Below are 25,645 nucleotides of genomic sequence, written 5' to 3'. Positions count from 1 at the left end.
TGTAGAGTGGCGCCACCACCTTTTCTCTTAATGGGACCCCGGCTCGCCTGTGTGGAAGAAGCCATGTCAGAAAAAAATGCTGTTTAATGCAGAGCCCTGCGGCTGGAGCAGGCTGGGGATGGTGTCCATGTGTCTGTCCAAGCCAGGGCCACCATGGCCACATCTCTCAGCAGTGGCATCCATCAGTCTGCATGCATGCCCTGAGCACTGCATCCTGGCTTCTAGCTCCCTGTGGGAACAACGGGAGTCAGAGTGAGCTGGAGTATTGCCAGAGCTGGTGAGGCACCCAAAAGGTATATCCCAGACAAGGAGGAACAGACCCCTGGCCCTGTATCCAACCTGTTCCCTCCAGCCCAGCACTCAGCTCTTGCAAGCAGTAGGGGACGGGGACACAGGTTCTGGTGTCCCTTCACTGCAAGGCACAGCAGCACAGCCGCCAGTGGTGCCCCTCTAGGTGCCCACTCACCCTCCACAAGGAGCCGGGCAGTGGAGCGGTCGTCGAAGGCATCACAAGTGTAAGAGTCCTCATCCTCAGGGCCCACGCGGTGAATGATGAGTGTGCGGTAGCAGTCCAGATTGCAGATCTCATATTTGTCACCAGCAAAGATCTCAGTGTCCCCACGGAGCCAGCGCACCCGGCCCCTGGCATGGGACACGGTGCACTCCAGGGTTGCCTTGTGCCTCGCCAGCACCGTCTTGTCCCGCAGTGGCTTCACAATCCGGATTGGCAGTGCTGGTAGGTGGGGGCAAGGTGTCAGCATCGTGGGGTAAGCGGGGCGCCACAAGCTCACCTGGTACACCCCATCCCTGCTGCTGGAACCCAGCCAGACCGTGCAGCCCGCACTGGTACCTTCCACCTGCAGACTGGCCTCCGAGGTGACTGTCCTGGCTGTGAAGCGGATGAGTCCCTTGTCCTCAGGGCGCACACCACAGAACAGCAGGAAGTGCCGGGTCCCTGGGGAGGGAGAGGCTGGCTCAGGGTGACAGCAATGCACACCCAGAGTAAGCAGGGGGCCGGGACCCCCCTTTGTTTACACAAACTCCCCTGTCTTGAATTTGCCCTTTCCCAGCCCCAAACCAGGTGTGGAACCACCTGCACCCCCACCTTCTTGCCGTATCTTCACTGTGCTGGACACCTTGATTTTCTCTCCATCCCGGAACCACTCGCCTTTCACGTCCCCGTGTGACACCTCGCAGGTGAAGACTGCGTTGTCACCCTCCCGCACCTGGACGTCCTGCAGCTCCTGCACAATGTGGACCTGGCGCTCTGCAGATAATGGACAGGGTGTCAGGGCAGCCAAGGATGAGGGGAGCAGGCAGCGTAGGGTTTGGGGGTGTGCACACTGCTGGGAGCTGGGTGACCGTACCCTGGACGTGCAGCATGGCAGAGGCCTGGCAGTCACCTGCATCACAGGTGTAGCTGCCACTGTCGGTCAGCTCGCAGCGGCTCAGCTGCAGGATGCGGCGCCGTCCCGCTGAGTAGATGCGGCAGTTGGGCCCTGGCCGCAGCTCCTGTCCATCCTGCATGGAGGCAAGCAGGCAGCACCCCCCTGCTTTGGCTCCTCTGCTCTGTCTGCAGCTCTGGCAGGGAGGGCAGTGGCCAGGGGACAAAGCAAGGAGGACATGGCCAGGTGCTGCTGGAGGGGATTAGGGTGAACCTCACCTTGAACCATTTCACCTCAGCGTTGGGGCGAGACAGCTCACACTCGAAGCTGGCGACTCCTGTCTCTGGGACCCCCAGGTCTCGTGGGACCCTCACCATAGTGACAGGAGGTTCTGAAGAGTCAGGACACAGGACAGGAAGGCTTGGTAGAACAAAAGCATGCACTTGGGGCTTGCAGGGAAGAGTAGCTGTGGCTGGGGCATTTCAGCATGGGGTGAGAGGGGCACTACGCATGGACAAGCACTCATCAGTGGTGGTCCAGCTGCCTCTGGACCCAGGCCCTGGATGAGTGTCCCCGCTACTCAGCTCACATCTCCTCCCTGAAGACAGGGGGACACTTGCCAGTACACTGTCACCCCTGTCCAGGACAGGGGGACACATGTGCCCAGGGTGGCCCAACTCAGCCTTGGTGTCTCTCAGTACAGAACAGCTACAGGTCAGACAGCACCAGTGCCACACGCCTCCCCAGCCTGCCCCAGGGACCATACCCCGCACACGCAGGTGGGCACTGCAGCGCAGAGTGTCAGCAGTGAAGGTGACGGTGCCCGAGTCTTCCAGTGCAAGCCTCTCCAGGGTCAGGCTGTGCCCGCAGCCTGTGGCGCTGATCCGGCACGTACTGCTGGGCTTCACCCGGATGCCGTCCCGTGTCCAGACCCCAGTCACGCCAGGGTGAGACAGTTCCAGGTAAAAGGTGGCTGTCTCCTTCTCAAAGGTCTCCACATCCGCCAGTGGTGTCCGGATCGACACCTTCCGGGCTGTGAGGGACCCATGACTGTGAGTAGTTGTCTGCTCCACCACAGAGCCCCTGGCTTCCCAGTCTGTGCTTGCTGGAGTGATTGTTTAAATCCAGCTTTTTGCACCAGACATCCACCCCTGCCCATGCACTCACCTCTCTGACCACACCTTTCAGCCAAATACCAGCTCTGCCCACATGCTCCCATTGCAGCAGCTGTCCCCATCCCCGTTGCCTTCCATCCCCATCCCCAGCCTGGTACTCACGTTCCACGTGGAGCTTGGCCTGCGTGCGGTCGTGCAGGCTCTCGCAGCGGTAGGTGCCGCGGTCAGCAGGGCCGAGGCAGCAGATGGTGAGGGTGCGCCGGCACCCCGACTCCCGCAGCAGGTACTTGCTGCTCGGCTGAAGGAGGACGCCCTGCTTCAGCCACTGCACCTCGGCAGCCTCGTGGCTCACCTCCACCTCCAGGCACACATCCCCCTGCTCCTCTGCCACCACGTCCTGCAGCTTCCGCACGAACAGCACCTGTGCCTCTGCATGGCCCGTGTGCTGGGTCAGCAGCTGGCCCCAGGACCGTGCCTTGGACTGAGCCCCAGCTTTCTCCTTCCCCCTCACCTTGTACACTCAGCCGAGCTGTGCTCACCAGCCCCTCGGCATTGGCTGTCACAGTGCCTGCATCACCTGTCTGGCACTGCCGGAGGGTGAGGCTGTGGCACAGCCCACTCCTTGTCACCAGCACACGCTCACTGGGCACCACGGGCTGGCCATTCAGCTGCCATGTCACAGCCACATCTTCGGGGGACACCAGGCACTTGAAGGTGGCATCCTCCCCCTCCAGTACTGTCAGGCTCTGCAGCTCCATGATGATCTCCACCACCCTGGGGACTACAGCCAGGTTGTCAGGGCACAGCATAAGAGACCCCCTGTCTTGTAGAGACGCTGAGCATTCCTACAATCCTGACATCACTGTGCCAGCATCCCCATCACCCCCATGAAATAGGAGTCCCCGAGGTGGTGGGGAAGCCTTGTGCTCACCCTGCACCGTCAGCGTTGCCAGGGTCTGGTCGTCGTTGGACTCGCAGCAGTACTCGCCGGCATCCCCGGGCTCCACGCGGCTCAGCACCAGCGAGCGCTCCCGTCCCTCTGCCGTCATCTGCCGGCGGGGGCCGGGTGCCAGCACCCGCCCGTCCTTCCGCCACACCACGTCGCCCCGTGCCTTGCAAAGCTCGCACCACAGCACCACCCGCTCCCCCTGCCGCGCTCGCACGTCCGACAGCCCGCGCAGGAACTTCACCCGCAGCTCTGCACATACCAGATATCCCCCGTATCACATATCCCCCATTATCAGCTGCCACTGCAGGGGGATCCCCGGCACCCCCTCTGCCCCCCTGCCGCCCACCTCGGACGTTGACGTCGAACTGCATCTGGTCGTGGGGTGAGAGGCAGGTGTAGGTGCCGGCGTCCTCCATGGCCACGTTGTGGATGATGAGGCTGTGCACGCGGCCATCCCGGCGCACCTCGCAGCGCTCGCCGGCCACCGCCGCCTGCTGCGGGCCCAGCCAGGTGACATCCGAGCGCTCCGTGGAGGTGATGGCAGAGAGCACGGCACTGCCGCCCTCCAGCACCAGCAGCTTCTCCTGCTCCTCTCGTTTGTTCACGAACAGCACGGGTGCCTCTGCCAGAGGAGCACTGGGCTCAGCTGTGGCCCTCCTAGTGGCACCAGCACGGGATGGGAGTGCAAAGCATCCCGGCATGACACAGGATGAGACTCCTGCCCCTGACGTGGGCAAGGGACATCTCCAGGCTCACCTTTCACGTGTAGTGTGAAATGCACCTCATCATCACCGGCGTCGCAGAGGAAGATGCCACCATCACCCAGCTCTGCTTGCTTGATGGTGAGGCTGCGTGTGGGACCCTCGCTGCACACCAGCAGCCGCCCACCTGAACACAGTGTCTGTCCATCCTTCTGCCACTGCACTGCCGCTGTCTCCGGGGACAGCCGAGCCACCAGTGTCACACTGTCCCCTTCCTGCACCTCCAGCGGGCTCTGCGCCTCCTCCTTGTTCACAATGCACACAGGCCGGGCTGAGGGGACAAGGCAGAGTTCAGGGATGTCCCTACGGTGTGGGACAGTGCAGGGATAGGATGGTTGCAAGTGGAGAGGTGATCCTTCAATGAATCACCGTGGGGCAGAAGGACTGTGGGGCTGGCTGGGGGTCATTGTGGGACCAGACAGGGGTCCCAGATGGGCAGGCGTGCAGGCTGGAGGGGTCTGCAGCTCAGGGATCACACAGGGAAGGGATGGCAGCAGAGCCCATCAGTCCTGCATCACTCCCTGTACAGGCAGCACGGCTGCCATCTTGAGACCATTAATTTCATTGTGCCCCCCCATCCAGAACACCTTGCTGGGGAGCCAGGTCACCCGCCCACAACAGGCCCCCTCCCACCCTGCACAGCCCTCCATCTCCAGCTGATAAGGGTCCAGGCTGAGCTCAGCCTTTGGCAGCCAAAGCAGGAGGAGCGGCGCCTGGGAGCCAGCCAAGGCTAAATTTAAACAGCCCCTGGCTGGGGGACACAGCAGGGACGTCTCACCACAGCCCTGACATGTCTCTTTCTAACCAATGGCTCCTGTAGGGTTGGGGACAGGGCTCCCACCCTTCCCTGCCATGCTGCCACAGGGTCACAGAGGCTTCCCCTCCCCTTGCCCAGGTCTGTGGCATGATCCCATCATTCTGGGGGTCCCTGGGATTCTGAGCCAGCTCACCTGACACCTCCACGTTTGTCACCATGCGGTCGCTGGCAGCATCACAGATGTAACACCCTGCATCGCTGGGCTGTGCCCCATTGATGGTGAGCTGTCGCAGCACCCCACGGGCCTCAACCTGCACCCGTTCACCCGGCTGCACCTCCTGGCCATTCCGGAGCCAGCGCACAATGGCGTCGGGCCGGGAGAGCTCACAAGCCAGCACCAGGTCTTCCCCAGCCACCAGGCAGCGATGTACCACAGTGCCTGTGCTGCCCACGATGGTCACCGGTGGCTCTGGGACTGGAGAGATGGGCTGTCACCACAAAAGCAGCCTGTGCTGGGTATCTCAATGGCCAGACACTGTCCAGACTCCTCTTGCTGCAGCTGAGCACCACAGGGGTTTCCACAGGGACACCACACAGGTGCAGCCCACTCCCCATGTGCCCCCATGAGCCTCCCTGTGCTCAATGCCACCCAGTCTAACATCACTCCACCCTGGCAGCAGCCACAAACTCATATCAGTCTTCTGCCCCGGGCCACCCCCACCAGGACCTCTTGCTCACCTTCTACAGTGATGAAGAAGACGATACTGTCATCACCGGTGTCACAAAGATACTCTCCAGCATCCTTGCCCGTGGCACCCAGGATCACGAGGGATCGGCGCACCCCATCCTCCTCCAGCCGCACACGGCCCGTGTCCTGCAGTTTCTCCCCATCCTTGTACCACTTCACCTCCCCCTGGCTGTGCGAGAGGTGCACCTCCAACACCAGGTCTTCCATGGTCTGGCAATGCCGGTGGGTTGGCAGGACATCCTTCTCCAGGATCCTGACCAGCGGATCTGCAGGATACAGCTGAGTTCCCTGTGATTTGTGCACCCAGCACTCCACACCAGGCTCTTCCCCAGCCTCATGCTCACCCAACACTTGGATGGTGAAAGTCACTGTGTCATTGGCCGTGTCACAGGTGTATTTTCCAGAGTGCTCAGCTTGGGCAGCAGGGATGAGCAGCCGGCGATGGGCACCCTCCTCCTCCAGGACCAGGCTGCCCCCAGCCTCGAGCCTGACACCCTCCTTTGCCCAGCACACGGGTGCATCCTCACGGGACAGCTCACAGCATAGTGTCACTGTCTCCCCAGGAGACACCGTTATGACAGGGACAGGTCTGCAGGGCTGCAGGATCCTCACCGGAGGTTCTGCAGGTATGGCATATCTGTGATACAAAGCAGCGCAGGGACAACACAGCCCTGGGCACTCCTCTGCTGCCAGCCCCAGGTGAGCACCTGTGCTGGGTGGCCCAGGGGGTGGGCATCCACTGGTGGCCAGAACTACATCAGCACCTCCACTGACCTGACACCTTGACATCGAAGGAGACGGCCTCATCCTTGGTCTCGCAGATGTACTCGCCTGCATCCTCTGCACTGCTCTTGGGGATGAAGAGACAGCGCCAGGCCCCCTCCACCAGCAGCAGCAGGTTGTCAGTCTCATCCACCTCCAACCCATCCTTGAACCAGTGCACTGGAGCATCCTGCACAGAGAGCTCGCACCGCAGTTCCACACACCCTGGTGCCTGAACCAGCAGCTCCAGTGAACGCTGTGGAGGCTGCAGGATCCTCACTGGTGGCTCTGTTGGGGATGTTGAGGAAGGGTGTGAGACCTGCTTGCAGCATTACTGTTTCTATTTACTGTTGCCTGTGTCCCTGTCCCCATGGGGCTGTATGGAAGCTACATCCTCTCACCCCAACGCAAAGAGGTCACAGCTGCTCAGGGGCAGGAGCAGCAGGCACAGAGACACAACTGCACACCCTCGTGCACAATGCTGAGGGCAGGGAGCAGGGCTGGGGACCCCAGAGCACAGGGTTGGGGCAGTGCTGCCCTTTCCAGGATGTCCCTGCAGTGCCACCAACCTGCCACCAAGACGGAGTAGGAGACAGATGCATCTCTGGCATTGCAGATGAACTCCCCTGTGTCCTGCATCCGGGCACAGGGCAGCACCAGCCGATACTGCAGGCCTTCCTGCTCCAGCACCAGGGTCTCGCCCACTTCCACTTCTTCACCGTCCTTGTACCAGCACACTGGGGACACTGGGCAGGACAGCTGGCACCACAGCTCCACGCGCTGCCCAACCACGTAGGAATGAGGACCTTCCTTGTTGGAACTGACAATCCTCACTGGTACCTCTGCTGGGAACATGCTGGGGCTCAGGAGTGGTGCTGGGTGAGTCCCATGTGAGGACAGGAATCCCCTGGGCAGCTCGCTGCTCACGGTCACCCTGAAGCTGGCAGCATTGTCCCCAGCATGGCACGTGTACAGCCCTGAGTTAGTGTGGCTGCAGCAATGTGCAGCCTCTGTGAGCATCCCTCTGAGCAGATGGCCAAGACTTGCATTGGGACCACGGCCTTGCCATCCTTCAGTCAGTGGACAGGAGCATCTGCAGGGGACAGCTGGCACTCCAACACCAAGGGCAGCCCTGCTAGCACCTCCAGAGCTGCTGTGCCTCCAGCACTGGGGTGAAGCAGACCTTCAGGGCTGAGAGGACCAAGACCTTGTGTCACTTGGCCTCCCATCCTACCTGCTCTGGGGGCAGTGGCTGTGGACATTCCAGCCCTGCAGTGCTGCTAGCTGCAAGCTGAGGCAACAGCAGGACTGGGGTATAAGGTAGCATCACCCAGAGGCAGGCAGCAGGTTGTGCTCTGGGGTGTAGGGGGAAGTGTGACACAGGGCTCTGGGGGGAGACAGACCATCTTGTATGCACCTACCCACATCCCCTTCCAACCCAGGGACATGGGCAAGGAACTGCTCACAAGGAGGTGAGAGGCAGCCAAGGTGCTGAAGCCATAGTGTGAGCAAGGAGCTAGGGTAGAGGGAGAAAGGGGGAGAGGGCTATTGGTGTCTGTTGCACCCACCTGCCACAGTGACTGTGTAGAAGACAGAGTCCCCACCAGTGTCGCAGACGAATTCCCCTGCGTCCTGTGGCCGGGCACAGGGCAGCACCAGCCGGCACTGTAGCCCCTCCTGCTCCAGCACCAGGCTCTCACCTGCCTCCACCTCCTCCCCGTCCTTGTACCAGTGCACTGGAGGCGCCGGGCGGGACAGCTGGCACCACAGCTCCACACGCTGTCCGGCCACATAGGCGTGGGAGGCCCCCTCGTTGGAGCTGACAATCCTCACCGGCTCCTCTGTCATGGAGAGACATGGGACTCAGCCAGAACATAAAGAACAGAGCCAGACATGGTGGCAGTCACAGCCCTGTGTGGAGTGATGGCTTCACTGCTTGTTGGCTTTAAGGCTGGAAGGCACCACATCATCCATGTGCTACATAGCACAAGCTTCTGGACCATCGTGTCTGGCTCTCCCTCTTATCCTCACACATTACAACCAGGAGGAGCACCAGGCTTTGAACTGGCTGTACATTGCTGCCCTTGCTCCCATGGTACCTGCCCTGCTTTGCCCTGTGCTAGAGTTAAAGGCTGAGGAGGGAGGATGCATATAGGCAAGTCCCACCACTTGTCTGTGGTGTCAGCACTATCCGCTGCAGCTTCTTCCAGGGGGTGCCCTCCCCTCTGCCTATCTGCCCATTTCAGAGGCCGCCAGGTGCCAGCCAGTGCTTCTGTCACGGCTCAGCCTTGGCATTTGCTTGTACCGCAGCACAGGCATGTGATTTGTTTGCAGCCAGCAGCCCCTTCCCTCCAGCTCACCAGGACCCAGGACCCAAATCCAGATTGCAGTCACCACTAAAATCACCATTAATTTGCTACATAAAATGTGTGCCACTGCTCACATTACCCCTCTTAATTGAGTCAGAACTCTAAAGACAGAGGGGCTCCCAGTGCAAATTTTAGGTGACCAGCTCACTCCTGGGAGAAGTTCAGATGCCATCCACAACCAACACTGACTGCCTTGCCCTGCACATTGCAACCAGCTATAGCTGGCTTGGACTCTGCCATGGGGGCTCATCAATGCGGGCACAAGGCACAGCCAGCTCTGGTAGCCGAGCAGCAACCTGCCCTTCTCACAGCCCGCAGCTGCTCCATGCTGGGCGTCCGGGTGGAAGCTTCCCAGACAGTTCCCAGCTGTGATGCCAGGCCCAGCAGCACACCGCTGCCCCGCAGCGTGCGGCAGCGGTGCGGCGCCAGTTCGCAGCGATTAACCTGCCGCACGCTGAGCCTGCATCCGCCCAGCTCCCTGATCAAACGACAGGCGGCTGCCTCCCTCCCTGGACCTGCTAAAAGCAATCACATAGCTGAAGTGCAGCTGGGGATGTTGAGCAGCACTGAAGTGAGGGGATAATGTGCCAGCCCTCAACGGGCAGCATCGCTCTGGCCTCAGCCTCTCACTAGTTCTGAGGGAGCTCCAGTGCTCAACAGCTGCTGGAAAACTGAGAGATGTGTGGGGACGGCCAAGCTTCAGGCAGGCAGGCTCCATGCCACAACAGCCCTATGGGGGATAGCTGAGATACCTCAGGGAAACCCAAGCGTGCCACAGCAGCGCTTGACTGCAGCAGCCAGCCTGACACTTGTGCCAGAGAGGTGTCAGCCTGTGCCTCCAGGCACCCGCCCCCAGTCCTGCTGGTGACATTGATGTCCAAATCCAGATTGAACCAAGACAGCCTTCCTAAGACCCTTCTGTCAAAGTGCTGCAAAGCTGCTCAGCCAAAAGGCTGAGCTTCAGCAGATGGTGCTCCCTCTCCCATCCTAGGGAAGCAGAACTCTCCATGCCCTACACTCCCACACAGCACCCGACTCCTACTTCTGCACAAAGCCCATGCTGCCTGTCCTTTATCTCACTAAAACCCCTCCCTTCCTCATCCTCCCAGCAGTCACCACTCCACTGACTCTTCAGCATCTCTTATCACTTATCCTATCTTCACTACTACATCCTTAGCCATTGACTTTGGCCCTCCGCCATGTGTTAACACCACAGTGAGGCTTTACCACTGTGGTCACACCACCTTTCAAGGGCTTTAGCTCTGCCCCTGGTTGCCTTCCTGTGGTTGTGGGATGTGGATTTTGGGGCCAGCAAGGGGAAGTCTTTCACTTGCTTTCAACTCTCATTATCCTCTGCCAGCCTGCAACGCCTACAACCGCTCCACAGCTGGGGCAGGCACTACAGGATGCCGAGCCCTGCTCTCACCCAGCAAACACCACCCAGCCATCAGTCTCCAGGCAACTGCTAATTTTCAGGTCAGTAATTAACACTGTCCATCAGAGCAATGACCAACCATGAGGCACTCCATGCTAGGTGCCAGGCCCACTGCTTTTAGGACCTTGGACGAGGGCTTGGTTACTAGCTGTGTCAGAGGTCCAGCAAACACCCTAGTGTGCAGGTGCTGGGTGCTCTCGTCTACTCTAGTGTTTTGGACAGGCAGAGTGAGCTGTTCCCTCTGGCAGCTGGTCTGGGTGCCACAAGGATCCCAACCAACCAACCAACCAACCTGCTGGTGAGCGCCTGGCAAGAGCACGTCTGACAAGTATCCCACCACAGCAAGTGACAGCAATGCTGACAGCAGCACATGCATTGTGGCATCCTGCACCAGCAAGAGAACCCCTGAGACCCTACCAGCCCTCCTGCATCACACTCACCTGCCACAGTGATGGTGTAGAAGGCAGAGTCCCCACCAGCATCACAGACGAACTCCCCTGTGTCCTGTGTCTGAGCGCAGGGTAGTACCAGCTTGCACCGTGACCCCTCCTGCTCGAGCACCAGGCTCTCGCTCACCTCCACCTCCTCTCCATCCTTGTACCAGCGCACTGGGGCTGCTGGGCGGGATAGCTGGCACCAGAGCTCCACACGCTGCCTGGCCATGTAGGTGTGGGAGGCTTCCTCGTTGGAGCTGATGATCCTCACCGGTTCCGCTGCCAGGGATAATGTGGGCCTCAGCATGACTGGCTGCAGCTTTCAGCCACACGATGGGGACAAGAAGCAGGGCAGGAGTACTGTCAGGAGGTAGGGGCCAGGCTCCCACACACAGTCCCCAGCTCACCGGTCACGGTCACCACAAAGCTCACGGCATCATCCCCAGCGTCACAGGTGTACACACCAGTGTCCGAGGGACACGCCGAGCGGAGGAGCAGCCTCCGCACGCAGCCTTCTGCCTGCATTGCGATAATGTCATCCAGGGGCACGGCCTTGCCATCCTTCAGCCAGCAGACAGGGGCATCCGGCGTGGACACCTGGCATTCCAGCAGCACAGGCATCCCTGCTGGCACTTTCCGGAGCCGTTCGGCCTCAGACACTGGGGCAATGTGGACCTGTGGGGCTGAGAGACATTGAGGAGCAGTGAGAAGCATCCTCCAGCATGACAGCCCGTGCTGCTGGGGTCCTGGGAGGGCACCAGGATGAGTGCCCTGTTCACCTTGCACATGTAGGATAGCTGAGTCCCGCACACCACCAGACATGAAGGTGACCTGGGCCCCACTGTCAACCAGTCGTGCTCCCCGGATCAGCAGCGAGTGCTCCATCCCATGGCGCTGTACGCTGCACCGGCCGCCTGCATCCTCCTGCTCACTCAGCCTGGCACCGTTGAGGAACCAGGATCCATGCACCACGGCTGACAGCTCCAGGGAGAACTGTGCATCCTCACCATCCCTCACCCATGTGTCCTGCAGACCCCTTTCCAGACGAGCTGCTGGGGCTGTAGCACAGTCGGACTGAGCCCCAGTAGCACTGACTACCAGCACACACAACATCCCAGCTTTTGCCTGTCTCCTCACCAAGATGCACGGATCCAGGGAACTCCACAGGGCTGCTCCTGCCGTGCTTGTTGGCAGCAGAGATGCGGAAGCAGTAGTCGGCCTCACGAGGCACACTGTCACCCAGCACCCGCACGCAGCTGGGCAGGTCGGTGGCAAGGCACTGCACCCACTCCCCTCCCGCCGCCTCCCGACGCTCCAGCAGGTAGTGGCTGGCGGGGCGGAGGTGGGAGTCAGGAGCAGGACACCAAGTCAGCAGAGCCGTGTTGCTCTCCACCACGCTCATCTCAGCTGCCACTGGTGCACTCGGAGGGTCGTGCTTCACACCTGCAAGTCACAGCCCAGGTCGCCTGCTTGGGGACGGCAGTAAGACTATAGGGGAGGTGGCAGAAGGGCTGAGTAGGGATACACAGCCCATTTCTTTAGGGATTCTCTCTCTGATAGAGAGGATGGTCTTGCTCCTGGCTACAGGGGCTTGTGAGTGCCTGTGAGGCTGGGATCCTGGAGCCCTGCTCAAACCCCTCTTCCCAGAAAACACATTGCAGCATCACACCCCCAGTATACTGGGTTCCATCTCCCCTTCTGTATCACCCCCATGAACAGGCAGGAGAGAGGACACAGGACCCCTTCAAGCCTGGAGCTTACACTTGACTCGGAGCTGGGAGGATGTCTGCGACTCCCCGACAGTGAAGGAGATGATGCCCGCGTCCTGGCGGGTGACGTGCACCAGCACCAGGAGGTGTGTCCTGCCGAAGCTCTTGAGCACGGTACGGGGTGACTCCCGCAGCTGTATCCCATCCCGGCTCCAGCAGCTCCCCTCTATCACATCCCGTGTCTCCACACAGAAAACTGCATTCTCCCCCTCCATCACATCCAGCTTCCGTGGCAGCCGCTTCACAATCACTCCTACGGGAAGAGATGTATGAGGGGTAGGGAGGGATGCTGGGGAATAGGATGGACTCTTTGAGGTGGGAGAGGAGGAAGAGGCTGAGGAGAGGCAGTAGCAGGCACCAGCCAAATGGGGGGAAGGCAGATGCAGGAGGCAGTGGGGATCCTGGCAAGGAGGGGAATAGGAAGGCAAATCTGTGCTACCAGAGACCTGACCCCACCTCGAACAGAGACCTCGGCGATGCTGCGCCCTTTGTCCTTCATTTGGCAGAGGTAGATGCCATCGTCGTCGATGCGGGCATCGCGGATGGTCAGGCGCCGCAGCACGCCTTGCTCCTCCATCACATACTTGTGACTGGGCTGCAGCTCCCTGTCCTCCAGGTACCAGGAGGTGGGGATGGTTTCCAATGGCACCTGGCACTCCAACACTGCATCCTCCCGTTCTACTACTTCCACGTCTGCCAGCTGCACCTGGAACCGCAGCCGGTGCTCTGCCACAGGAAGAGACAGGAGCTTAGGGCGTGTGGGGTCCAGCACCTACTGTCAGCCCTTCGCTCAAGGGGTTCCCAGCTCACAAAGAGCACCAAACCCTTGGGCCTCCTTTGCTCTCTCCCTTGGCCTGTGTGAGACGGACACTGCCTTAACAAGCACATCCCCCAGAGCAGGGAGAACCAGGGCACAGCCTGGGGAGACAGAGGGATGCCCCCACTATCTCAGCAGAGAATTTTGGGGGATGCAGGCGCATGGAAGCCAGCATGCTGCAGCAGACATCTCAGTGGAAGGGAGCAGTGGGGTGTAGGCAGGGGTTGCACCAATTACTGGGCAACCCCAGCACGGGCTGTCCCCAGCTGGCTGGACGGCTCGGGGGGAATTGGGCTGCTGCCAGTGCAGACTGTTGGAGCCATGCCCTGCAGGGCTGCCTGCCAAAATCACTCAGCACTTCCAGGGGAATTTGTCACCGAGGCACTGTCCCCTTTCCCCCTTTGTGGCTGGACATCCGCAGCTATCCCGAGAAGCCACCCCTCTGTTTGCAAAGAGAGAGAGACATGGAGCAGAACGCGGCTCCTGGAGGAGCCCAGCATCCCCTGCTTCCAGCCAACAGCTCTGAGGAGCCTGGGCTGACCTTCGCTGCACAGGGCAGGAAGGAGCCCGGAGATGCTGGGCTCCCACACAGACACACCCCTGACAGACAAAATTCCTTGAGCTCCCCAGAGCCCGGCCACCTCTGACACTCCTTGGATATGTTCCTACCTTTCACCTGGAGTTGCACTGCGCTGAGGGTCTGGCCAGCAGTGTTGGAAGCGGTGCACACGTACAGCCCCTGGTCCTGAGGCTTGCAGTACAGCACCTTGAGGATGAAGTAGCCCTCCCGGTCCTCGTAGATGAGATGCCTGCGGCCAGGGGCGAGGGGCTCACCATCTTTCTGCCAGATAATCTCTGGCTTGGGCTTGCCAGTAACGTAACAGCGAAACTTGGCGTGCTTCCCTGCGCTCACGGCAAATGCCTTGGCCCCCGGCACCCTGGCAGGCACTACGCCGTTGGGCACCCAGGTCTCTGGTCCCACTCGCCGTCCCGCTGCGTGCCGCCGCCACCGCTGCCGCTCCGCCAGTACCTCGGCACCATCAGCGGGAGAGCCATTGGGGAGCGCGTCCAGCAGCGCCTGGGGTTCGACCAGGAGCACGGCAGCAGCCAGGGCCTCCTGGGAGCCACTGCGAGCCCGGCAGACATACACTCCCCCATCCTGGGGCCGGGCACTGAACAGCTTCAGGAAGTGCCAGTCCTCTGGTTTCTGCCCCACTGAAAAGTGGCTGCTCTCAAAGAGGTCGGAGAGCTTGTGCCCGTCCTTCTCCCACTCCAACACTGGGCAGGGCTGCCCAGACACCCTGCAGGTGAACATCACATCCTCCCCCCGGCACACCCGCATGGACGAGGGGGCAATGAGGAAGGCAGGTGCCACGCTGCCTGAGCATCCTTCCTCCTCTCGGGGCTCTGCTGGCTCTACCCTGAGCGCAGTGGCAGCATAAGTCTCGCCAACACTATTCTTGGCCCTGCAGACATAGAGTCCACTGTCCTTGGGGGTGGCACAGGACACCAGCAGGCTGTACAGGTCGCCTTTGGACTCCATATGGAAACGGCCTGAGGGCTCGATGGTATTCTTGTCCTTTTCCCAGAGGATGCTTGGCTGGGGATCACCCACGATCTGGCAGCTCAGGACCACATTGGTGCCACTTTGGACTGTGAAGGCACGTGGATAGGCCAGGAACCTGGGGGCTCCCCCAAACCCCTCCATCACCAATTCCCCAGGGTCACGGCAGGCAGCTGGCTGGAGCAGCAGTAGGGACCATCAGCCTGGGGGGGATGTACAGACAGACTAGAGTGGGGGCTCAGGCTTCATCAAGGTGGACCAGTGTGGAGACCTCAACCAGGAGGGACCCACACCTGGAGCAAAATCTTCAGCATGGACCCGCTGCTTCAGAAGCATCACTCTCATATGGAGCACAGTCCCACTGGATTTGCTCCTGTGTCACTCAAATCATCCATTTCCCAGCCCAAAGCATTAGGAGCAGTGACAAAAGATGACTCTTTGCACCCCGGGGGGCTGAGACACTTGCAGCCTATCCCAGGTTGCAGAGGGGACTCCAGTTCCAGAGGTGGGGGACCCCTGCCTAGACATAGAGCATGGGAAGCTGCTTGCTGGGGGCTGGGGGATAGCGGAGGCAAAAGGGCCCCCGCCCGCCCCTTCCCCACCCGCCGGGCATTCACATTCCTGCGGTATCGGGTGGTGGCAGAGCCGCATTCCTGCAGCATCTGGGCCGGCTCAGCGGGCAGGTGCTGACACGGGGCTGTCAGGGGCGCGAGGCTCCGGCTGGACCGGGCTGGGACTTCCTCCAAGACTTGGGTGGGCAGGGGACCCCCTGCCCTGGGGCAAAGTGGGGCTCTGGGGAAGGGGTCCCCCTTTCTAGAGAGCAGTTCCACAGCCAGGATCCTGCCCTCGTGCACTCAAAACCACAGCTGGAAATCATCAGCCTCAGGGGCAAAATGAAAGCCGGGGAGGTGGGTCCCGCTTTTGGAGGGCACTGCCTCCATCCCCGGCTTTGTGGGTAACCGTGCCTACCATCAGGGGCAGGAGTGGGGCAGGGTGCTCTGTGCCTCCCCCCATTGAGTGCACCCCAGCCTCTGCCCGCACCATGGCTGAGAGTGGGGCAGGGGCGTCTCTGACTTGCTCAGGGAGGGGGAGGGGAAACAAAAATACTTCTTGAAAGAGCCAGAGGGTAGGAGAGGGCTGGTCCCCAAGGAGAGACAGGGACTGCGGGTCCTTGGGAGCTTCTCCTCTCAGAGCCCTATCCCCAGGTACAGTGCACCCATTCAGAGCCACGTCCCCATCCACACACACCCCTGACCCCTGGGCCACCCCACAGCAGCTCCTTTGGACACAAACGGACGGCTCTGATGGCTCAGCTGCACCATCGCACCCTTCAGCCACTCCCTTCCCCAACCACCGTGCCCCAGGCAGCCCCCAGCGCAGTCCCGGCCCCACTCACGTACCTCGCTCTGCCACCTCTGCCCTGTGTCTCTCGGTGCCGGCACCCAGCTCCTGCTGCTTCCCCCAGCTCTCCTCCTGGGTGTCAGTGCGCAGGGACCAAATGTTACAAATGCCTGCAGCTGCTGTCCCCAAAAATACCCTCTGATGACACGCGAGGTTGATAAGAGTGAGCCTGCTCCATTGAGCGCCTCGCCGAGGCTGGGCTGGCCCACCTATGTATAGCAGCCCAGCAGGAGCCACCCGGAGAGCTGGGGTGCTGCAGGCTGGCTGTGCCTCTGTGCTGGCTCAGCAGCAGCGAGACACAACGTGCCTGTAGAGAGCATGGGGTGCAGGGTGCAGGGTGCAGGGTGTGTGGTACACTGAGCTGGACACCAGACTGCAGTGAGACAGGACGTGTCACACAGAACACGCTGCATAGCGGGGCGTGTGCTGCCCTGGGTGCTGCACGAGATGCCAGGCTGTATTGGATGGGATGTGCAGGACACTGAGCTGCCAGAGGCACAAAGGGAATGCACAGGCTGCCCACCATCCACAGGGCAGGCAGGGTTTAATGGATAGGGAACACCTGGCACTGTCCTCTCAGGAAGTGGTGAGAGGAAGGGCACTGGGTCTCCTTACAGCCTATGCCTCTTCTGCAACTCGCAGCCTGTGAGTCAGCCCATGCCTGGACAACCCAAACAGCACCCCAGGATCCTTCCCCTGGACCTGCTGCAGGGTCTCCAGCTGGCCTGGCTCTGTCTCATCTGTTCTTCTCCCTCTGAAGCTGGGCCAGCCTTCTCCAGCCCCAGGTAGAGCAGGGACCTTTTGCTATCCCTCCTGCTTCTTGTCCCCAGGACCTTGCAAATCACCAGACTGTCATGGAGATGACACAACCAACCCCATCCCTCAGCTCGCCCTTTCCAAGGCCCCATCCTCATATTTTGACTGCCCAGGGGACTGCCACCTGCGAAGTGCCTCCCCCATGCCAGAGCGTCACAGAGTTCTGATCTCCACCAGGTCCTTGCCTAGATTTCCCTGCTGTGCACTTCCCACAAGCTCCCCAGAAGCCCTAGACCTTCAACTCCTCCACCATCAGCAGCTGCAAAGCTCACCCAAGGCACCCCCTCCATCCCTGCCAGCCCAGGTTCGTGCACCACCCTGCCCACCCAGCCCCACGCACCGGCTGCTCCCGGCAGCATCCCCCACACACACCCCCTTGCCCGGGCGCCGGCCCCCCCCAGACCACACTGTCCTTGCAGTCCTCGCATTCCAGACGTCTCAGCGCTTTCACAGCTCAGAGATAATATTCACGGCGAGCAGACGTTTGCGTCAGTGTCAGATAGATCTCAATGCCACCCTGCCCCGGGGGGAGCGCAGTGGGCAGACGGGCTGGGCAGGCAGGCAGAAGCCCGCGGCAGAGCCCCCCGAGCCACCACCCTGCTGTGTGCCCCACGGTCATGCTGCTGCTCCTGCACCTGCTGCCTGCCATGCTGCCCACCGCTGCCCTGGCCAGCTGCACCGGGGCGGGCGCCGACCGGCAGCTCATCCTGGCCAAGGTGCGGGCTCGGGTGCTGGAACATCTGAGTCCCCCCCTGCTCCAGGAGGAGCCACAGATGGAAGCAAGGAGGGTACACCGGAGAGACGTCCTTGAAAACACCGAAGTGGAGCCAGAGGAGCTGGAGGACACCTCCCAGGTGATCTTATTCCCTACCACAGGTGAGAACATCCTGATGAAATGGAGAGGGCAGAAGGGTGAAGCAGGGTGGGGTTTGGAGCAATGCAGATGCTGAAGGATGGAGAGGCAGATGTGGCGGTCTGTGGGAGAAGGGGAAGAAGGTATGCCAGGCTGGGACATGGGCACGGGTGAGATTTGGTGGAGAGCCAAGAGATGGAAAGGTATGGCAGGCAGGGAGAGGCAGAACAGCTCAGGACAGATAGCAGGGGGGCGGGCAGCACAAGAGAGTGCTGAGAATCTGGGAGACAGCTGGCCAGGCAGGATGCAGAGACATGGGGAGGGCTGAGGAGCAGGGTGGAATAGGGTGGGAAGCTAGGGAAGGGGGCAGGATACTGGAAGGTGGGCTGGGATGCTAAGAGACAGGGCAGGATGCTGAAGGATGGGGCAGGATGACCAGCTATAAATCATGACAGCAGGAGATGGGGGCAGAATACCGGGGCATGGGATAGGATGTGCATGCTGGAGGAAAGGGGCAGGATGACCAGCTATGAGGCTAAATGCTGGGGGACAGGGCATGATATGGACTCTGGGGGAAAGGGGCAAGATAGCCAGCTGTGGGGCAGGATGCTGGGGAACAGGGGTGACAGTAATGGACCAGCCTCAGGCATAGCAGGGATCAGCTGTGGGGCACAGCACAAAAGCTGCTGCACAGCACTAGACAGCTCCCCTGGACCCTGCCACAGCCTATGCCAGCAGCCAGGTGCCCTGCCAGCCCTCCAGGGACCTCTGCAACATCCCACTTGCCATCTGGCATTGGGGATGTTTGGGGTCTTCATGTTTGGGCGCAGACCCTGATCATCTTTTCCTCCCCACAGATGTTCCCTGTGAGCCTACACAGCCAGACAAGCTGCTGGAGGAAGAAGGGATTTTCACCTACCTCTTCCAGCCCTCAGCACACACCCTGAACCGTGTGGTGACTTCTGCCCAGCTCTGGTTTTACACTGGCCCCTCAGCTGCCCCCAACCACTCAACCCCTGACGTGCTGACCCTGTCACCTCAGGGCCGGGTGCCGGTGACCGCCATGGCGGAGCGGACACCCGAGCACTGGACAGTGTTTCACTTGGCCCCGGTGCTGCTGCCCCAGCTCTCACAGCCACTCTTCGTGCTCCTGGTGCGCTGCCCTGGCTGCCCCTGCCTGGCTGAGGGGGACAAGATGCCCTTCCTGGTGGCCACCACCCGGGCCAAGGGCAGTGAGAGGGCTCGTCGCTCTGCCATGCCCTGGTCCCCAGCCGCGCTGAGCCTGCTGCAGCGTCCATCCGAGGAGCTGGCTGCCCACACCAACTGCCGCCGGGCTTCCCTCAACATCTCCTTCGAGGAGCTGGGCTGGGACAAGTGGATCGTGCATCCCAGCAGCTTTGTTTTCCACTACTGCCACGGCAGCTGTGCTGCAGGCCACGGGCTGAGCCACCGGCTGGGTGTGCAGCTCTGCTGCGCTGCCCTGCCCGGCACCATGCGCTCCCTGCGCGTCCGCACCACCTCCGACGGCGGGTACTCCTTCAAGTACGAGACAGTGCCCAACATCCTGGCCCAGGACTGCACCTGTGTCTAGGGCATCCTGCAGCCCAGCCCCAGACCGTGATCCCACCCAGGAGGAGTTGCTTTCCCAGTGGAACCCTGGCCACTGGGATGGGGCAGTTTGGCTGTACCACCCTACCCTGCATAAGCCAGTGTTTTGGGCTGGCCCAGGTACCATCACACTGCCAGACTTGCCTGATTTGCACAGCTCAGAGCAGGGCAGGGCAGGGACAAGCACAGGCTATGGCAAAAGCATCACTGCCCTGCCAAAGTCAGGCTGCTGTCTGCAACCAGATTAGCCCTCATCTCTCCCCACCTGCTTCCCTCTTGCAGTTCTGCACCCCCACAAAGATTGGTGTCTTGCTCTTGCTGCAGAGTTCAACAGCTCCCCCTGCGCCCAGGCAGAGCCAGGCCGCTGCAACAGGATCAGGATGTGCCTGGGTGAGCCCATGCTGGGACCTCACACTGGTGGTTGGGCTGGCAGCACACGTGGCACCACAAGTGAGCCCTCTCCCAGCAGCACACCTTGTTGGAAAGCTTAATGGGATGAGTGAAATAAACCTGTTCCCTTTACTAAAGCAGCCTGGAAATGACAATTTCCATCCGAGGCAGCCACGGAGGTGGCATGCAGTGGTGCAATGAGATATGACCTCCCTGGGGGCTTCTAGATGGAGAAATGAGGGGGTGGGTGAATACTGTTAGAGGCATCCAGCTGTGATTTAGGGTACCAGAGAGGGGACTGGAGTATGCTGGCCAAAATGGGCATGATGCGGCTGGGTTTGATCCTGCCCCAGACAGGGGAGTGCAGAGCAGAACATCCCTTCTGCTCTGGGCAACAGGCTGTGCAGGAACAGGGGCAGCAAAGGGCTGGGGAGACATGGGGATGGTGGGAGGATGGGGAGGCAGAAGAAAACCCCTCACCTGGCCCCTTGACGGTGATAGGGCCAAATAGGAATGTGGCCAGTGCAATCCCTCTCCAGCAGGATGATGAAGGCTGCCCCGGTCACAGCCGCCTCCGCACGGCAGAACTGAGTCACCCTGGGCAGCAGGGAGGTCCCAAGGCACGCACGGCAGCGTCAGCCCAGACGCACAGGATTCCCTTCCCACCCCTTCCTCCCAAATGAGCGGATGCAGCAGTTCAGTACAAAACGTCTTCAGCCTTTACTAATATAGATATTAAAAAAAAAAAAAAAAGAATGAAACAGAGTGACAATCATTTCCGAGTAAAAAACAACGCTACAAAAGTCCCCATGTGACCCAGGCTGAGATGATGAGGAATGCTCCACTGGCTCCCGGCCGAGCCCAGCTCGGGGCACCACGTCCCCACACTGTGAGGCCAGGGTCTGGCTCCGTGCAGGGGTCCCAGCCTGCGGCCAGAGTGGGAGGAGACAAGTTTTGGTCCAAGGGCGGCCTGCCAGGACAGGGCGGAGGCAGTGGGAACGACAGCCCCTGACCTCTGCACAGACATTTCCAGTCCCGCAACTCATAGCCCCGTGCCAGGACTCTGCGCAGCATGGCCCCCCAGCCCACAAAGTTACTTTCTGGCAGCACATCACCACCAGGACCCCTCCCACCCCCTCCAAGAGTAATGCCAGCCCAGCACTGAGTCCCACAGCTTGGCCTGGCCAGCCAGACTCCCAGCCTGCTCCCCTACATCTGTCACACCTCAGGGGGCAGTACCAAAATCACCAGCACATGCACAGCACCCACTGGTGCTGCCGTGGTGGCAGAGGGCATGAGGGGCACAAGGAAGGGTGAGGACAACATGCTAGGGAAAATGGGTGTGGGAACAGGAAAAGTGGGTGAAACAGGAGATGGGGGGGTGGGACAGGCCCAGAGTGGAGATTGGGATGGAGTATAAAAATGCCAGGGTGCACATGTTGATGAGTATAAAAACGTACAAAAATAAGATATTCCCTTTTTTGAAAATTAAGTAGGAATGAACCCAACAGCCCCTGATCCCTCCACTGCCCACTGAGACAGTGCTGCCCAGACTGCCCCGCTGGGCAGGTGTGTGGCATCCTTTCCCCTGTGCTCCTGGCAGGACGCCTATCCCACGGTGGCAGTGGCAGCCACTCCAGCAGACACCGCTGTTGTCCCTGGCAGCACTCACAGCCCTGTGGAGAGCAAAAAGCAGGTTAGCACCCATCCCAGAGGGAATGGCATCCTCTCTCCAGGGGAGCCTCGGGGCACCCCCCCATGTCTCCACCCCAGTGGGCCAGATCCATTCCCATTCCCGGCTCACCCGTGGTCCTGTCGCAGGCAGCGGTTCCCTTCTCATGGGCGAGGTTGAGGCGGTTCTGCTCGGCGGCGATGCCGTTGGCCTCGGGACTGCTGCTGCGGGCAGGACTGGGGGGCCGCGGCGGGGGCTGGAGGTGGAAGGCCACCTCCAGGTGCTCCTGGGCCAGACGCAGGTGCTCACGCAGCCGGTCCAGCTCGTGCACCGGGGGAGCTCCAGCCAGGGCGAAGCGCCCCTGGGCCAGGCTCTCCCGGTAGTCCAGCTTGCCGTTGGTCAGCGGGGCTTGGGGCAGCTCCTTCTTCAGCGAGTGATAGGTGGGGGGGGCGCTGGGGGCTTTCTTGGGGTATTGTGGTGCAGGGCTGTCGCCTGTTGGGAGTGGGGGGCCATCAGCCTGGCTCAGGGCATCACGGATGCGCCCCACACCAAGGTGCAAGAGCTCGCAGAGGTTGAGGAAGAGGCAGAGCCCGCTGACGGCATACATGATGAGGAGGAAGATGGTCTTCTCAGTGGGGCGGGACACAAAGCAGTCGACAGTGTGTGGGCAGGGGCTGCGGCTGCAGACGTAAGAGGGGCTCACCTCGAAGCGGTACAGCAGGTACTGCCCGAAGAGGAAAACCATCTCCAGCACTGAGCGGCACAGCAAGTGCAGGACATAGGCACGCATCAGCCCGTCCTGCTTGATGCGGCGCCGGCCATCATGCTTCTCTCCACCCTCTGGGCTCTTCTCCTTCTCCACCTCGATCTCCTCAAAGATCATGGGGTCTTCTTCGTTGTCATCTTCTGCCTCCTCGTAGTCTCGCCCGGCTCCCCGGCGCACCACCGGCATGCGTGCCCGCCGGGCTGCCGGTGACCGGCGCCGTGAGGACTCAGGCATGCGAGCGATGCGGTGCATGGCAAAGCCCAGGTAGAGCACCGATGGCGTCGCCACCATGATGATCTGGAAGATCCAGAAGCGGACGTGGGACAGGGGGGCAAAGGCGTCGTAGCAGACGTTCTCACAGCCCGGCTGCTGCGTGTTGCAGACAAACTTGCTCTGCTCGTCGTAGTAGATGGACTCTCCCCCCACGGCTGTCAGCACGATGCGGAACACAATGAGGACAGTCAGCCAGATCTTGCCCACGAAGGTCGAGTGGTTGTTGATCTCCTCCAGGAGCCGTGTCAGGAAACTCCAGCTCATCCTGACCAGGGAGCTGACTCAAATCCTGCACGAAAGGGGCAGGCAAAGAGGCAATGAGCAAACAAGCATGCATCTCACGAGGACCAACCCTGAAGTCTGCAAACTGTGTCCCACTCCCTCTTCCAGCACCAGTGTACATTCCTTTACACACAGATCCATAAACACAGCCCTGCCCAGGAAGCTGCCTCTCCAAAACTTTACCCTCTGCTCAGCACCACCTCCCTCTGCTCCTGCCTGTATCCTGCTCCCGCCCTGCTGCCAGCCACGTGGGTGGAGGCGATGGGGAAAGGCTGGGACATTCTGGTTGCCTGCAGGGACACATCTAGGGGAAAAGTGAGCACAGTCACAACCAGAGCAAACATGCCAGTGAAGGGCAGCACCAGGTGGGGACTGTGAGAGGACCGGCAGGAGCAGAATCACTTCCTTCTCCCCTGGTGCCACAGCACCCATTTATCACCTGGCACTGGACAGGACTCTAACCAGCATCGCACCTGCGAAAGCACTCACACTCTCCCATGGGGGTCCACAGGTCACTAGAGAAAGGCAACACATGGCAGCTCCACTGGCTCACCACAGTTTCCAGCCCTGAGCGCTGGCTGCGGGGGGTGCAGGTCCCCAGAGCAGCATTCCCCCCACCACGTGCTAATCAGCAATGTGCTGTTCACTCCACAGAGCTCTCCTCTGAGGGCTAGTAGAGATGCCGCATCACTCTCTCACCAAACCTCAGTGCTGCGCTCTCTCCTGCAGGACCCCAGCCTCCAAAGCCTGCAGTGGCTTGTGCTCACACCCTGCAGCTCCACGGCAAGGGCTGGTGGGGGGATGGAACAGGGGGCAGGACAGTGATAACAAGGGGGCAGAGTGGGGCAGCCAAAGAATTGCACAAAGCCCGGGCAAAACAGCTGACACCAGAGACTGGGGAGGAAATTACAAGGACCATGTCACATCTCCCGGCCAAAGAAGATACAAGACACCCACACCACCCACTGCCACCTCTGGTTTCAGCAGTTTGTGCATGAGATGATGCAAGCCAGGGCAGCAGGTGGCAGGGATTGCCCAGGGCGAGCAGAGGGTATGTGTCTATGCAGAGCCCCCAGCAGCCCCTGCCAGCCCCATCCCATCACCTCTGGCCAGGGCACTTCCCTGCAGATGACGATTGATGCTGCACTGATTCCACTATTGTCCAGAAAAAGAGATCTTTTACACTAAGCTCACCCAGTTTCCTGACCAACCTCACCTAAGAGTCCCTCCAGCACAAGCATCCATGCTGGGGACATGCTCTTGCTGCAGGAAGTGACACAGACTGGCACTACGGACCCAAATTCAGCCCATCAGGGCCACCATCTGCCTGTGGTCATACACCCTGCAAGGTTTCACTGCTGCCCTGTCTCCCAGGCGTGAGCCCTGCTCCCCCACCACCTGTCTGGAAGGTGGATGCTTTGTGTCTGACTTTATCCTAGTCTCTAGCAGCACACCACCCTGGCTGAAGAAAAAGGTGAGAGGATCAGGCAGGAGGGCAGTTCCAGGAACTAAAGCCCAAGCTATGTTAAACCACGCCACATACCAAGCCCAAAAAAAGCAAAAACATAGGTTGGCATTGCCGTGGCAGCCATGAAGCGTGGCATGGGAATGGATGAACACGTGGGATGGCAGCAGCAGTGGGCATGGCCATGCCAGGACAGCACCTGTCCCCTAGCTGGGGCAGGTGACCAGAGGCCAGTTTTCGAAGCAGCACAGCCACCCAGGGCCTCGAGCCACGCTGGGCATCAGGACTAGCACGATACACCTTGGCTAGGCCCTACACCTGCCGCTCATTCCTACCGACCCCAGTCCCCCTGCGTGGGGCTCCCAGTCCCCTGTGCCCTGCCGGAGACGCCCAGTTTCCCCTGCCCAGGGGCACAGCAGCAGGCATCCCACCCCGGGGCTCACGGGCCCCTGCCCCTTCGGGACCGCCGTCCCACTGACCCCTGCCACCCTGGGGACCCAGCCCTGAACCCCAGCCTCCTCAGGACCCCCAGGGGAACCGACTCCAGCGCCCCGAGGGCCTCCAGCCCAGTTGCCCCCGCATGTCCGAGACTTCCAGCCTCTGATCCCTTCTGCCCGCGGCCCCAGCCCACGCCTGGGGCTCCCACCGCCCGGGGTACCGATCCTTGCCCACCCGCCTCCCCCTGCCCCACCGCCCCGCTTCCTCCCGCCGCACCCCCGCCCCACTCACGGCACTCCGGTTCGAGCGGCTCCCGCCGGCAGGGCGGACAAAGCGGTGGGGCGGCGCGCCGCCGCCTCCCGCCGAACAAAGGGGCCCGGGGCCGCCCCGCCCCGCTCCCGCCCGCCGGTGCGCACCGACCGCCCCGCTCCGCATCTCCGCCCCACCGGCCCCGCCAGCCCCGCTCCGCCAGCCCCGCTCCGCACCGAGCACGGCCGTGCCACGCGGCGAGAGCTGCGGCCCCGGCCCGCCCCGCTCGGGCACGTCCTGAGCCGTCGGGCGCTGCCGCCCTCGGTGCTCCCGCCCGCGCCTGGGGAGGCCCCGCAGGGCTACGGGCTGGGGCCGGCGGGGCCAAAACTCGCCCAGAGGCGACTCCCGCCCCAGCAGCTCCATCCAGCCGCCGCTGACCGGCCCTGTCTCTCCGCCCCGCGCCTCCGATGGCTCCCGGGAGGCCGCTCCCGCCGCGGCTCCCTGCCCGCTGGGAGGACGCTCCGAGCCGCGGGTGCGGCTCAGCCCGCGGGGCTTCGGGGGTGACCC

General features: G+C 61.3%; 3 protein-coding genes across 5 annotated transcripts; 1 reads left to right on the top strand and 2 right to left on the bottom strand.

The window, feature by feature from the left end:
• Window positions 1–9: 9 nt before the first annotated feature.
• On the bottom strand, window positions 10–15,009 carry OBSL1 (obscurin like cytoskeletal adaptor 1). Its single transcript, XM_033065228.2, has 25 exons — window positions 13,971–15,009; window positions 12,941–13,210; window positions 12,477–12,737; window positions 11,853–12,158; window positions 11,495–11,773; window positions 11,123–11,398; window positions 10,722–10,994; window positions 8,046–8,318; window positions 7,047–7,319; window positions 6,490–6,765; window positions 6,060–6,335; window positions 5,706–5,981; window positions 5,161–5,442; window positions 4,206–4,481; window positions 3,796–4,071; window positions 3,432–3,698; window positions 3,012–3,281; window positions 2,663–2,929; window positions 2,152–2,418; window positions 1,664–1,776; window positions 1,368–1,521; window positions 1,106–1,267; window positions 851–955; window positions 467–733; window positions 10–229 (listed from the first exon to the last, which is right to left on the bottom strand). The coding sequence occupies exons 1-25, from the start codon at window positions 15,007–15,009 to the stop codon at window positions 222–224; spliced, it is 6,792 nt and encodes a 2,263-aa protein (XP_032921119.1). The 3' UTR covers window positions 10–221.
• Window positions 15,010–17,591: 2,582 nt separating this feature from the next.
• INHA (inhibin subunit alpha) lies at window positions 17,592–20,154 on the top strand. Its single transcript, XM_033065086.1, has 2 exons — window positions 17,592–17,958; window positions 18,793–20,154. Exons 1-2 carry the CDS (start codon window positions 17,592–17,594, stop codon window positions 19,524–19,526), a joined length of 1,101 nt encoding a protein of 366 aa, XP_032920977.1. The 3' UTR covers window positions 19,527–20,154.
• Window positions 20,155–20,680: 526 nt separating this feature from the next.
• On the bottom strand, window positions 20,681–25,364 carry LOC116999098 (gap junction gamma-1 protein-like). Of its 3 annotated transcripts, none has more exons than XM_033065440.1 (3): window positions 25,315–25,364; window positions 21,738–22,933; window positions 20,681–21,609 (listed from the first exon to the last, which is right to left on the bottom strand). In XM_033065440.1, exons 2-3 carry the CDS (start codon window positions 22,906–22,908, stop codon window positions 21,602–21,604), a joined length of 1,179 nt encoding a protein of 392 aa, XP_032921331.1. In that variant the 5' UTR covers window positions 22,909–22,933; window positions 25,315–25,364; the 3' UTR covers window positions 20,681–21,601. The 3 variants fall into 3 exon arrangements, with proteins under 3 accessions (XP_032921331.1, XP_032921330.1, XP_032921328.1); XM_033065439.1 differs by lacking the exon at window positions 25,315–25,364 and adding an exon at window positions 25,121–25,204; XM_033065437.1 differs by lacking the exon at window positions 25,315–25,364 and having other exon boundaries at window positions 21,738–25,029.
• Between the last annotated feature and the right edge of the window lie 281 nt (window positions 25,365–25,645).

Source organism: Catharus ustulatus, chromosome 7 (genome assembly GCF_009819885.2).
Source record: "Catharus ustulatus isolate bCatUst1 chromosome 7, bCatUst1.pri.v2, whole genome shotgun sequence".
Classification (NCBI taxonomy): Eukaryota; Metazoa; Chordata; class Aves; order Passeriformes; family Turdidae; genus Catharus; species Catharus ustulatus.
Note: the sequence above shows the minus strand (reverse complement) of the source record. Positions and strands in the feature narration are given on the sequence as shown.